Source organism: Cetorhinus maximus, chromosome 17 (genome assembly GCF_964194155.1).
Source record: "Cetorhinus maximus chromosome 17, sCetMax3.hap1.1, whole genome shotgun sequence".
NCBI lineage: Eukaryota > Metazoa > Chordata > Chondrichthyes > Lamniformes > Cetorhinidae > Cetorhinus > Cetorhinus maximus.
In genome coordinates this window covers 15267706-15282028 of record NC_135895.1, presented here as the reverse complement: position 1 = coordinate 15282028, position 14323 = coordinate 15267706, and the positions used below count along the sequence as shown (strand labels likewise).

General features: G+C 40.7%; 1 protein-coding gene across 3 annotated transcripts in view; it reads right to left on the bottom strand.

Annotated features, from left to right (window-relative positions):
• The window catches only part of LOC144692194 (serine/threonine-protein kinase N2-like), a 111470-nt gene that overhangs the window by 27054 nt on the left and 70093 nt on the right, over nucleotides 1-14323 (bottom strand). For 2 of the 3 annotated variants that reach the window (XR_013579284.1, XM_078560749.1), the window contains exons 3-5: nucleotides 6428-6573; nucleotides 3090-3219; nucleotides 17-165 (exon numbers count right to left, since the gene is read on the bottom strand). Coding sequence is in view for 2 of the 3 variants with exons in the window: in XM_078560749.1 (XP_078416875.1) it covers nucleotides 17-165; nucleotides 3090-3219; nucleotides 6428-6573 (425 nt within the window). In the remaining variant the exon portion in view is untranslated. The remainder of the gene's footprint in view (nucleotides 1-16; nucleotides 166-3089; nucleotides 3220-6427; nucleotides 6574-14323) is intronic. The other variant, XM_078560750.1, reaches the window with a different exon arrangement.

The following is a 14323-nucleotide window of genomic DNA, read 5'->3' as shown; positions in this document are numbered from 1 at the left end:
TTACTTTTTAAATTACCTCTGAAAGTGCTTTCTTGTCAGGAACCTTTCCAGACCCAAGAAGTCGCATAACATTTTTTGCTCCTTCTGCCACTGCATATTCTATCCTGAAGTGATGTCTGAGCTCTTCAACCCTAAGCTCCAGGGGGCTTATCACAGGTTTCGCTGCTTAAATGAAAACAATTTTAATATATGCAGATTATTACTATACAACTAATACAAAAAGGAGTCAGCCATTAAGTCACACATCATGGATAAAATGCACACACATGCGCGCGCACACACAACCCAATAGACAAGATACAAGTTGAATTCTACTTGAATTGAAAAGTTTAATTATAAATTAGCAACATTGTGTGAAAGGTAATATTTTGTACTTAGGCCCTCTAAACAACACTGAGCTGTTAATTCCATGACAAGGGAATGCTTGAAAAAAGTAGGTTACTATGTCATTAAGAATAAGATGACACTTATAAACAAATCTTCTATGGAAAGTCCATGCTGAGGTATGTGTGCCCTCCAGTATCACACCTAGATGGTCATTCAAGCCTGAAAATGGGCTAATTGACCAAAAGGGAGCTTCACAGCCTAGTCAAACCTTGGCCTCACCTGAGGGCAAGTGGACATAATTCCACTTCTTAAACCCAGGGGTGCCAAGGCCAAATGCGGCATTGCTACTCCCCCTCCAGCTGAGACTAGCAAACTCACTCCAGACCAGAGACTGAACTTGAGGCGTTCTATATCCATCCAGCTCTGCACCACAATAAATTTACTCATCACAACATAAAAATTAGTATTTTACAAAGCTGATCAGGAGAAAGTTCTGTTTTATTTTCTGAAGTTTTACCAATGTTTATTCATCTCAATCAATAGGTTGGAGTTCACAGCAGTGTTGACGAGACATGATTGTTGAATGGAGAATCCTATCCTGACCAAATGCCCTTTTTACAGTTTATCAGCACATTCACCAGGCATGTCTCAATACATTTTAAAATGCAGTTCGCATTGCGATCATAGAGTCATTATGGCACAGGAGGAGGATATTCAGCCCATTGAGTCCATGCCAGCTCTAATGTAGAGCAATCCAGTCAGTCTCATTTTCCCCCTTTATCCCATAGCCTTGCAAATTTATTTTGTTCAAGTCCCAATCCAATTTCCTTCAGAAATCATTGCTACAATTTCATTTATACAATTTCAATGCTCGAAATGTAAAGCCTGAAGACGACCCAGTTTTTCATCTTAATTGGTTTACTTTTATAAAGAACATTATTATACTCAAATTACAGAAATTATTAATATTTCTTAAGTGCATCTCTCTAATGTTTCTTTATATCCTTTTTTTAGCAATAATTTTCAAATCTACAGAGGCAAGGAATGTTGCATGTAGAATGTCAGAAGCAAATGGGATGGATTCTGATCTATCGTAAATCGCGGACAGCAATGCGAAAGCTGATTTGGTAAGATTCCAGCATTCTGGCACCCACATAACCCAGGAGGAAGGACAAAAAGATTACAACAAATGCACTTAAACGGCTTTTCTGCATCACGCCTTGTTTGGATGGTTAGAAATTGGACACCTTTTCTGGGTCATTTTGAATAAAAGATCATTAACTTGAAAATGCATAAGAAAAACAGGTTACAGTCAGATATCAGTGCAATTGGGGTTGGGTGGAGGGAGGCACAGTGAGGCCGTTTGCATAGTGTTACAAACTTCAATAAGGGCAACACCAAGCGTTTGCAAACCATGGTGGATCGCCTGCTCAAAGCTGGATGGCAGGAAGACTTGAGTGGTGGTGCATGATTCATTTCAAGTCCATGACCAATGCTGTGAAGCTCATACAAAGGAAACAGTGTTCAGATGCGTTGCCTGGATGATTAAATAAAAAACAAGAAATACTAATCTGTCCCTATGCATGGCCTTGGCTAGACCTCATCTAGTGTTTTTGTGCAGTTTTAGCCCCCTCACACAATGGGGAATATAGCAGCCATAGAAAAGGTTCAGAAAACCGCTAGAATGACATCTGGTATAAAGGTGCTCCTGTAACCTCAATAACAGGAGCTTTTTCCCTTGGTAAAACAAATTTCCAAGGGGCTTTGATTGGATCTAATCGTTTCATTGTTTAACGACTTCTACCAATCAATCTAGTTAAGGTATTCAAACTAGATAGGTAAAGGGCAACCGGGAACATCACACAAACATAGGCTTTTTAAAAAATTCATTCATGGGGGTGTGGGCTTTGCTGGCTGGGCCGGTATCTATTGCCCATTCCTAGTTGCCCTTGAGAAGGTGCTGGCGAGCTGCTTTTAGATGTTTAGTTTAAATGTTAGGAAATACTTCATTACAGAGAGAGACATCAGCCTCAGGAACAAACTGTTGATTGTGCAGTGAGCGCAGTATGGCTGCAAGCATTCAAAAAGGAAGTTGGAGGAGGTCTTGAGTGTGGCCAATTTAACTTGGAAGGTTTGGAAAGTATTGGGGATGTCTCCCCCATCAATGTGGTCACCTGGAACTTGTCTGAGCACTTCTGGGATTGCAGAAGAATTTCCAAGAGACTTTTTTTTTCCCAAAAATTGTTCCAAGACATTCTGCATCTCCTAGGATATTGCATTGTTGACGGAGTTGGGAAGGAAAGAGATGGAGTGATGGGGTGTAGAAGTTACAGTATGACAGTATCCAACAGACTCAATGGGCCAGCTGGTCTTTTCATGTCCTTTATTTGATATGTTGTAAAGTTTCCCAGAAATTTGAGCTAATCAGATACTTATAGGTGCAGTTTTTAAAAATGTTTTCACGAGGCACAGGCAATGACACACAGCATCGTGCAATACCTACCTAAGCATCCATAATTAATCCTGGTGACGATCTCTATTTTTGGAAGATATATGAATAGAACATCATTACAAGGGACAGAGTATACAAATCTGTTACATCAGAGGTCTGGAGTACGACTGTGGCAACTGGGGCTAATCCTTACATCACAATTTACTAGATAGCAGTTCACACATCAATATTATTATATTTTCATAACTTTTAAAGCCTACTGTAATAATGGTACAGAACAGATTTTTCATATTCTAATTATAGGCCTTACCTATTCCATCTGAATTTTCAAAGGCTGTTTCACTAGTCTGTGTAGATTTAAGAATTTGCATCCTGATAACTTCTATTTTTGTCTTACTATCCAGAAGCATTTGTTGAGCCGCAGCTAATAGCTTTCGATCCTGGAAAACAATAAAAAGGTGCTTAATCCAGTATTCAAAACTTTACAGGTAACATTTTAAAACAGCACTTGCAAAGAGTGACTGACTTAGAATAAATTAACTGACATTTGGTGAAGTGTTGTTCTAAACCAGCCTGGTTTTGACACCAAAAGTACACCAGTGCATTTAGATTTCCTTCTGCATGTACAGAATCACCAAATGGACTCCATAAATATAAAAAGCAGAATGGAACTAGTGTCTAGAAATTGAAGGACTGAAGTGTGTTTTTTTTAAACCAACACCATTTTCACAACCATTTTGTCTCCTCTGCCTACACTACAGTGACTACATCCTTCAAAATAATTAATTGCAATTGGACATTTTGAACAAAGTGCTATAGAAATGAAAATTATCATTTTTGTTTACAAACTTCATACTTTATTATGGCTTTCTAACACTGCAGAAACGTTCATGCTAAATGCTCCTTTGCTCTTCTCTTTGTCCCTCTCAAGGCAAAGTATTCCACAATACTCTATAAAGAGAAAAAGCCACTACAAATTCCAGAACCTGAAACTAAAACATTGTGCTAGAAATACACGGTGAAGTCAAATGGTCTACACCAGACATTAACCTGAGCTTTTCTCTTTTCAAATGCATAGACCTGCTGTTTTCCTTTTCCCTGTTACCAATTTGCAACCAGCAAAAACTTGTGCTAATCTGTATGACTCCAAAATAAACAGCAAGCTTTTTATCCTACAATGTACCAATGCAACATGGATTTTTAGTTTAAAACGTAAGACAGCTCAAAAGTATAATTGTCTGTCGTCCTCAGTCTGTCAGAGCATCAAGTAAATTTTGCTGTGGTACTCAAAAGATTAAGTCATTCAAGGGTCAGATAAAAATGGGAAGAAAAATTCTCAACAACCGTTTTTAATGATATGTATCTTTTGATGCTACATGCAAGGCAATTAGCTGCAGAATCCCAACTTTTTTCAATGAGTGCTCAGATCACAAACTCTCAATTTTACCTAGTTATTGCCTCATGGGCAGAAACTACAAGGCGTAATGTGTTCTATTACTGAATTTACTAATTTTAAAAGTTAGATTCAGCCAAGCTTTGGTTTCTATAGAAAACAAACAGTCATCTAGTTTGGTGAATACGTCGTCTAGTCAGGCAGAACCCTTTAAACCTTTAGCCACAAAGAAACTGGTACTGCCTTTCAATGGAAAAAAAGCAGGAGGTGATGTATGATGCTTCGGCACTGTGATTTCAACAGTACAGCTGTAGTCGAGAGATTGCCCTGCATTTATGCCAAGCAAAATATGCAACAGAGTTTAGCCCGAAGAGAATATGATCAACTTCCCAGATGGCTTGGTGAACAAATGTATATTTGATGTGTTATTTAGCCACAGGAACCAGAAGGTATTGGGTTCAATCCTGGGAATAAGCTGATCATAGTCAAGACAACATTCGGGGCACTTCATTAGCTTCAGTGAACCAGGTTAAGGAGAAGAAAATAATCTAGGGCTTCTGCTTCCCCGTTTTTATTTGGCAATCCATATTGGACAAGTTTATGACTATATTTCGGGTAAGGGCAAAATTCAGGCTATAATGTCTTCCATGATCAAAAAGCTGCAGAGTCAGTAAGCAAGCTCACACAAAGGACAGTCATGTGGTTGAGGTCCTGGATACTGCCAGCTCCTGCAGAGCCATATATCAGTAGCTTCGAGAGAAATAGGGAAAGAGAGAGAATACCTTTATGTACTTTTAAAATAATAGAGAACATATTGAATACCATCAGTTGTACTCAGCAGTGTACTGTACTGCAAATAAAACTGAGTGACGTCAAACATAGAAAACCTGCAAAGATCTAGCTATTTTGGTTTTGGTAAACCACAGTTCCTTTAGTATTATGCCACAAGTTATATAGCACAGAGATATATTTTAAAATATTAAACCATGTTCTGTGACAGCAAATTGTGCATATCAAGAATGCTTGGAAACCATTTGGATGAGCTCCAGGGAGCTCCCAGTGATCGGCAGTAAACTACTGCCCATAAATCAGCAGAACAACTTAAGGGACAAAGTGAGGGTGTGGCTGAAATTTTGGAATAATCAAAAAAGACATAGAAAGAATTATACCCATAATAATCTTCCCCATATGAAATTTTTTGATACAGTTACTGCATTAACTTCACTATCAGTTTAAATTTGTTGGTGATTTTGAGAGATCAAGGTGAATGATGCCAGTACAGGGAATAGAACACTTTCCATTCGAGCATCAGATCACCACCAAGGACTCAGACGCAGAGTGATGATCTTACTACACTGTTTCAACAGTGTACCCTAGTCCCAACTTCACAAGAACACCCTGTGCTGCATCAATGTTTACCCCAGCCCATCTCATGCCAGCAATAATCATGCACTGGACGTGCGCCCATTAGAGCTTTGATTGAGAATAGTCACACACATTCCAGTACAACCTTCAGAGCCAGTAGAGGAGATATCCATCCCAGTCTGGCTTTAGTACAGTAGTCAAATTGGTTTAGCTGCTTCTATACTGCAATTTTTGTGTGTTATTTAGCCACAGTCAAGACCTCAGTTGGGGCACTTCATTAGCTTCAGTGAACCAGGTTAAGGAGGAGGAGGAGGACAAGCAAATCTAGGGCTCCTGCTTCCCCATTTTTATTTAGCAATCCATATCGGACAAGTCTATGGCTATATTTCAGGTAAGGACAAAAATTCAGGCTATAATGCCTTCCATGTTCAAAAAGCTGCATAGTCAGTAAGCAAGCTCACACAAAGGATAGTCACATGGAGAGCAGAGCACAGCTGACTTCTACCTGAAAATAAACTTGATGGGACTTACTAACCTGGTAAAAATGCTCTTAAGAGAATGCAAACAAATTTACTTTGGATTTGCAGCTGCATGACCCACGAGTTGAGACAGAACACCACTTGCACAGATATCACCTATTATAAAAAGTGTTTTTTAAAATTCCAGAACGCAGCAAAAGCTGACATGAGCCAAACAGAATATTCACTTCCTATAATTATTTTGTTGAAAGGCTAGCAACGGAGCTCAATTTCTGCTAGAAAAGTTGAAAGCAAATAGGTGTACTAGCAAGTATGCAAGTAAACAATGGTCTAGTTTGAATAGATTGTGTTTGCATATAGACGGTTCTATTGTGTACAATCCTGCAGGTGTATTTTAGCACATTAACCCACCTTTGATGATCCATTCGAGTACATCTGAATCATATTCTCAGCTCCCAACTTCACTTTCAGCTCAATGTCCAATTGTTTCTTCAAGGCAGGAATGCGGCTATTATTTGCAGACTCAGGGTTAGGAGTATCTGGGGTTCGTGGACAATCTGAAATCATAAAGGACTTGTGTATGGAATTCCATAAATGTTTTGTGCTGGGCAAAATATTAATTGTTTGTTGCAAATTTTTTTGAAAGAATTGTCACAATGCAATCGCCTAGTGTGATACCCAATGGGAATCTGCTCAGCAAAGTTCATTTTCCTCCCCTAACCATCAGGAGAATGCCACTTTCATCGAAGGAGGGGAATAAAAGCCTGATTGCTCCTCGCATGTCCCATATGAATGATCTCCATCCCAAACATTCCAGGAGAACTTAAACTTTGTGATGGGGAGTTCAATGATCCTGCCTACTTCAGTAACTGAGTCCATCTATCAAATCAAGATGTTTGGGGAAGATTGATACCTGTTGTGGTCAGAGATTCTATCCACGCAAATGCTTAAAAGATAGTCAGCTAGCTCAACAATATCAAATGCAAAGAGTGCAACTTGAACTAAGGACATTTGTGGAGAGCTCTAATCCTGTGGTGCTTACGCTGCCTCAGGCAGAATACTTGCTACGCCACATTATCAGAACACAGAGCAAAATAAAAGCAATGACCTGAGAGCACATAGCCACCGAAAACCATGCACAGCCATCGCCAAGCACCCTAACCTTACGTTTCCAATTCACAAAATTACCTCGTTTCCTTCTCTGGAATTTCTCAGTTTATGGATAGAAATAGCAACTGTTAAAGCAGCAAAGTTCCTGTTCAATGACTGAAAATTACATCCTGAAGCTCAAGTCTTGGCAAAGGAAAAGGTGAAATAATGCAGAATCGCAGAATCTCAGTGCAGAAGAGGCCCTTCGGCCCATCAAGTCTGCACTGACACGTGAGAAATACCTGACCTACCTACCTAATCCCATTTACCAGCACTTGGCTCATAACCTTGAATGTTAAGACGTGTCAAGTGCTCATCAAGGTACTTTTTAAAGGATGTGAGGCAACCCGCCTCCACCAGCCTCCCAGGCAGCGCATTCCAGACCATCACCACCCTCTGGGTGAAAAAGTTTTTCCTCACATCCCCCCTAAACCTCCTGCCCCTCACCTTGAACTTGTGTCCCCTTGTGACTGACCCTGCAACTAAGGGGAACAGCTGCTCCCTATCCACCCTGTCCATGCCCCTCAATCTTGTACACTTCCATCAGGTCACCCCTCAGTCTTCTCTGCTCCAACGAAAACAACCTAAGTCTATCCAACCTCTCTTCATAACTTAAATGTTTCATCCCAGGCAACATCCTGGTGAATCTCCTCTGCACCCCCTCCAGTGCAATCACATCCTTCCTATAACCTGGCAACTAGAACTGCACACAGTACTCCAGCTGTGGCCTCACCAAGGTTCTATACAACTCCAACATGATCTCCATACTTTTGTAATCTATGCCTCGATTGATAAAGGCAAGTGTCCCATATACCTTTTTCATCACCCCACTAACATGCCCCTCTGCAATACTAACAAAATCTATAATATTGATATGAATCTTTTGAGACACATCTCAAACGGTCAATAGTGATCATGCTTTCACACTGCTTTCTAATCTCCATTGTGGTTAATTAGTTTGTGATCAAATAGATTGTTGCGTGGCTGACATATCTTGAGTCAATGTTAGTAAAGGCAAGCCAGGAAAGGGGGCAGTGATTCAGTTTACACAGTAATGGCTTAATGGTCCTTTCTAACCACGTCGCTGTGGTAGATAACGTCCATTGATTTTGAGCACTATAATTTGCCCGAGAGTCATTGATCTGTGGTAACTGTTACTCACTGGTCTCCAACAACCATGATATGGTTATCAGGGATATGATTGGAACAAGTAAAATTACTGAGTGGCTTCCATTCATTTTTCTTGGGCTACACATTGGTCTTCAAAACTATTACCAAGGAGAAAAAGAGAATAAAAATTGACAAAAGAAGGTTCAACATTTTCTATTCATAAAAACAGGGATGGCCCACAACAGTAACTTGTATTTATACAGTACCTTAATGTAATAAAACATTCCAAGAACTCCAGATAGTTATCATAACACAAAGACACCCAGTTACATTAAGGAGATAATGGGGAAGATGGCCAAAAAGGTAGGTTTTAAATGAGTGTCTTAAAGGAAAGAGGTGGCATGGTTTAGAACCCAAACAGCTGAAAGCCATCAATGGTGGAGAGAAAATCAGGCTTACTCAAGAGGCCAGAATCAGATGAGTGCAGATATCTCAAAGGGTTATAGGGCTGGAAATTATAGAGATAGAGGAGCCAGGCCATGCAGGGATTTGAAAACAAGGATGAGAATTAAAAAAGACGTTATTTAATCAGGAGCCAAGGTAGGTCAGTGAGCACTGGGGTGATGGGTGAATGGAATTTGGTGCGAGTTAGGACATGGGCAGTGTTTTGGATGATATCAGGTTTGGACAGTAGAATGTGGGAAACCAACCAGGAGAGCATTGGAATAGTCAAGTTTAGTGGTGGGTGAGGGTTTCAACAGCAGAGGGGCTGACAGGGGCAGAGTGGGATGATGCTACAGAGATGGAAATAGGCAGTCTTCATAACATCAAGGATGTGGCTGAAAGCTCATTTCTGGGTCAATTATGACACTGAGGTTGCTAACAGTCTGGTTCAGCTTCAGACAGTTGTCAGGGAGAGGAATTGACTCAAGGGTGAATGAGTGGAGTTTGTGGCAAGGGCTAAAGGCAACAGCTTCAGTCTTCCCAATAGTTAACTGGAGGAGATTTCTGCAGTACTGGATATAGGTCAAGACGTCTGACAATTATAGACACTAGATGGGTCAAGAGAGATGGTGGTGAAGCAAAGCTGGGTGCCATCAGCGTACATGTGGAAACTGATGTTTTTGAATAAGTCACCGAAGGGCAGCATGTACATGAGAAATCAGAAGGGGCCAAAGATAAATCCTTGGGACACCTGAGGTAATGGTGATTGTCTGGCCAAAATTAGGTATGAATGTAATCAGGCAACTGCAGCCCCATCCAACTTGACAACAGTGGAAAGGCGTCGGAGGAGGATAGTCTGATCAACTGTGTCAAAGGCTACAGACAGGTAAAAGAGCAAAAAGGATAGTTTACCTTTGTCTCACAGGATGCCATTTGGGACTTATCATTTCAGTACTGTGCCAGGGCGGAACCTAATTGGAGAGAGTTGTGGGAAAGATGGGCAAGGATTTGGGAAACAATAACATGGTCAAGGGCTTGAGAGGAAAGGGAGGTTGAAGATAGTTTGCAAGAACAGAGGAGCCAAGGGTTCTGTTTTTTTTGAGGAGCGGTGATGATGGCAGATTTGAAGGAAAGCATAACAGAACCTGAGCAGAATCAATAACAATGTCAGCTAACGTGGGAGCCAGCAAGAGAGGTTGGTTAGTCAGTAGTAACTATTTCAATGGGAATAGGGTTGAGAACACAAGAGTTGGGTCTTGTATACAAGATGAGCTCGGAAAGGGCATGAGGAGAGATAGGTGAGGAAAAAAATACATGTTCAGGGCTAAGGGGGAGCTTTTGAAGAAGTTTGGCAGACTAAGGGAAGGGAAGAATTTGGCAGAGGGAGCTGATCAGATGGTCTTAAATCTTGATAACAAAGAAATCCATGAGTGTAATAAGTATAGTTATGTACATGTAAACACATAAAGGTCCAACACAGGAAAACAGGAGAACAGGAGTAGAGCACTGAATCATTCAAGCCTGATCAAGATGTCAGTCAAACAATAATCTATTCAATTAGCACAGTAGCTCAACTCCATTTATCCACCTTGCGTCTTACATAACCAAAAGTCTATCTCTACTATGAACATTGCAACTGACCTAGCATCCACAGCGTTTTGGGAAAGGGTTTCAGATTTCCACAGCTTTGTGCTTGATTCCTGATTTCACACATGAAATCACCTAGCTCTAACTCAAGACCATGCCCCATCATTCTGGATTGCCCCATCAGAGGAAACTGTTTTTCTATATCTTCCCAAATGAACTACTATAATGTTAAACACTTCAATTAGACTCCTTCAACCACGTAAACTCAAGGGAATACAAAGCCCATGCAACCTGTCCTCACAAATTTGCCCCGAGCCTCAGCATTGTTTTGCTGAATCTGCACTGTACCCCTTCAAAAGCCAATATGTTTGCTCAAAACAGACACAGTATTGCAGATGTGGCCTGACCAAAGCTCTGATTAACTGAAGCAGCATTTTGTCACTTATGTACTTCACGTTCTTCGAGATAAAGGCCAACATTCCATTAGCCTTTTTATTAAAAGCTAGTTCACTGGTACAAAAACAATGATTTATGTACATGAACACCCAAATCTGTTTGCTCATCTTGCACTGTTAATATCATTTCTTTTTCTTGGACCCAATGGATGATGTCACACTTACTCACATTGAAGTCCATCTGTCACAGTTTTGCCCACTTATTTGTTCTGTTCCTGCACCCGTCTACACACTTACTGTGTCTTCCAATTTAATGTAATCCGCAAACTTGGATAACACATCTATGCTTCGATCCAAATCATTAATATATCTGAGGAAAATCTGAGGCCGCAGCACAGGTCCTGGGGCATACCACCCGTTGCCAAATAGAGTATGTTCCCTTCTGGCAACAAGTTTGTCATATCCTTATAGGCCATTAAAGTCTCACCTGGATCTTTCTTTAATGGGTCCACAATCCCCTTTACACATTCCATCATTTTTGAAAATATTCACTATCAGCTTTAATATTCCCTGCATGTTCGCTTTCCATATTCTCTCTATGAACATTAGTTTGCAGTCGTTCAGGAATTATAAAAAAACCGTAATCCATTAGATTTCTACTTTTCCTTGTATTCCTTCAAGCACTTAATCCTTTTCCTCGTTTGTTGCCTTTTAGGAGTATGAATTGGTTTTGTATTGTATCAAATATTTAATTCGATGCATCCATTTGTATTTTGCCCACTAACAGATCAATCCAATTTAATAATCTTGGTTTGATATTTCCCCTTTCAAACCTAATACCAGCTTCAATCACATTACAGTCACTATTAGTAAAAACGTTTTATCGTCAGATTGCTTAACATTCTGATTCATTACCCAACATGTCCAGTACGTCTTGTTTCCTTTTTGGTTCTAAAACATTGTTCCAGAAAATTGTCCAAATTATATTCCAACAATACACTGCCTTTACTATTGAACTACTCTACTTCTCCTAGTGAGAAAATTAAAATCTCCCATTGTATCTGCTGTTTTCACATTTCCTTAATTTCATATTTATATATCTTACTATTACATAACTGTGGGAGGTCACAGTCATAAAAGCACAGAAAGAAGCCATTTGGCATATTAAGTTTTCCCATAGCCTAGCAAGTTTATTTCCATCAAGTACCATTCAATTTCCTTTTGAAATCGTTAAGCATCTCTGCTTCCACCACACTCCTAGGCAGCGAGGTCCAGGTCGTTATCACTCACTGCAATAAAAAATTCCTCGCGTGTCTTCTGTGTCGCTTGCCCAAAACCTCAAATCTGTGTCCACTAGTCCTTGTACCAATAATGGTAATAGCTTTTCCTTGTCTACCTTTTCTAACCCTGCCATAATCCTGTACACCTCTAATAGATCTCCCTTCAATCTCCTTTGCCTCAAGAAAAACCCCAGCTTCTCCAGCCTAACCTTGTAGCTAAATTCAACACACTTCCTAAAAATGTGGTGGCCAGAACTGGATGCAATACTATAAAAAGCTTCATCATAACTTCCCTGCTTTTGTACTCAATATTTCTCTCATATGCTTTACTAACTGTTTTCTCAATATATCCTGCTACCTTCAAAAGATGTGCACGTGAACCACTAGGTCCTTCTGCCCCTGCACTCTTTAGAACTGTGCTATGTAGACAACTCCCAAAAGAGTATTACGTCCTTCCATGTTGTTGCATAATTCTAATGTTTCTGCAGCTTGATTATCCTTACTAAAATCCTTTTTCTACTGCTGTAATTGTGTCTTTCATCAAAAGTGCTACTGCACCCTTCCCCCACTTCCCCATTTTCCCTGTCCTTGCAAAATAACCTATAACCTGGAACATTATAATCTATAAAGCTGAATGTGTGCTTTTCCCCTCCCACCCTATTAGTTTAAATCTTTCCACTCCTCTACTTACTTTATTCACAAGGAAATGGGTGACTTTCCAGTCTAGGTGAAGCTATTCCATCTATATTTCTCTGGCCACAGCAGCATATGGCACTGGAAGTAGCAAAGAGATTTAACTACCATGGAGGTCCTGCTCCTTATCTAGAAATTATTGCGGTACATATCACTCTAAACTGTGATCATAATGTATCGATCCATATATTTTAGCCAATAAATATCCTGAGTTACCACATTGTATTCAGAGCACTGAAAGATACTCCTGAACAAGGGTCTCAGGGTATGGCAGAGATGCTAAACGAGCTTAGCATCGGCGGAGAGGAAAACAGTTGACATTGAGTCCGTATGACTCTTCATCAGAACTAAGGAAATAGAGAAATGAGGTGAAACATAAGCTGGTAGAGGGGGGTGGGACAGGTAGAGCTGGATAGAGGGCCAGTGATAGGTGGAGGCAAAGAAATTGCCAAAGATGCCATAGACAAAAGGACAAAGGAGTGTTGACGGTGGTGATATTATCTAAGGAATGTGCTAATGGGGACATTAAGGGTAGCAAGCAAGTGGCAGATGGCCCTAGTGGGGGTGGGGTGGGAAGAGATCGAAATGGGCTAAAAGGTGGAGATAAAACAATAGATGGAAATAAATTTAAAAATAGGTGGGAAAAGAAAAATATTTTTTTTTAAAATTATAAATTATTGAAAAAAGGGAAATCGGAAAGGGGGTGGGATGGAGGAGAGAGTTCATGATCTGAAGTTGTTGAAATCAATATTAAGTCCGGAAGGCTGTAAAGTGCATAGTCGGAAGATGAGGTGCTGTTCCTCCAGTTTGCGTTGGGCTTCACTGGAACAATGCAGCAGGCCAAGGACGGACATGTGGGCATGAGAGCAGGGTGGAGTGTTGAAATGGCAAGCGACAGGGAGGTCTGGGTCATGCTTGCGGACAGGCCAAAGGTGTTCCGCAAAGCGGTCACCCAGTCTGCGTTTGGTCTCTCCAATGTAGAGGATACCGAATTGGGAGCAGCGAATGCAGTCGACTAAATTGAGGGAAGTGCAAGTGAAATGCTGCTTCACTTGAAAGCAGTGAAAGCAGCACTTCACTTGCACTTCCCAAAATTTAGTCTACTGCATTCGCTGCTCCCAATTCAGCATCCTCTACGTTGGAGACACCAAACGCAGACTGGGTGACCGCTTTGCGGAACACCTTCGGTCTGTCCGCAAGCATTACCCAGACCTCCCTGTCGCTTGTCATTTTAACACTCCACCCTGCTCTCATGCCCACGTGTCCGTCCTTGGCCTGCTGCAATGTTCCAGTGAAGCTCAACACAAACTGGAGGAACAGCACCTCATCTTCTGACTAGGCACTTTGCAGCCTTCCGGACTTAATATTGAGTTCAACAACTTCAGATCATGAACTCTCTCCTCCATCCTCACCCCCTTTCCGATCTCCCTTTTTTCAATAATTTATAATTTAAAAAAAAAATATTTTTCTTTTCCCACCTATTTTTAAATTTATTTCCATCTATTGTTTTATCTCCACCTTTTAGCCCATTTCGATCTCTTCCCCCCCACCCCACCCCCACTAGGGCCATCTGCCACTTGCTTGTCCTGCTTGCTACCCTTAATGTCCCCACTAGCACATTCCTTAGATAATATCACCACCGTCAACAC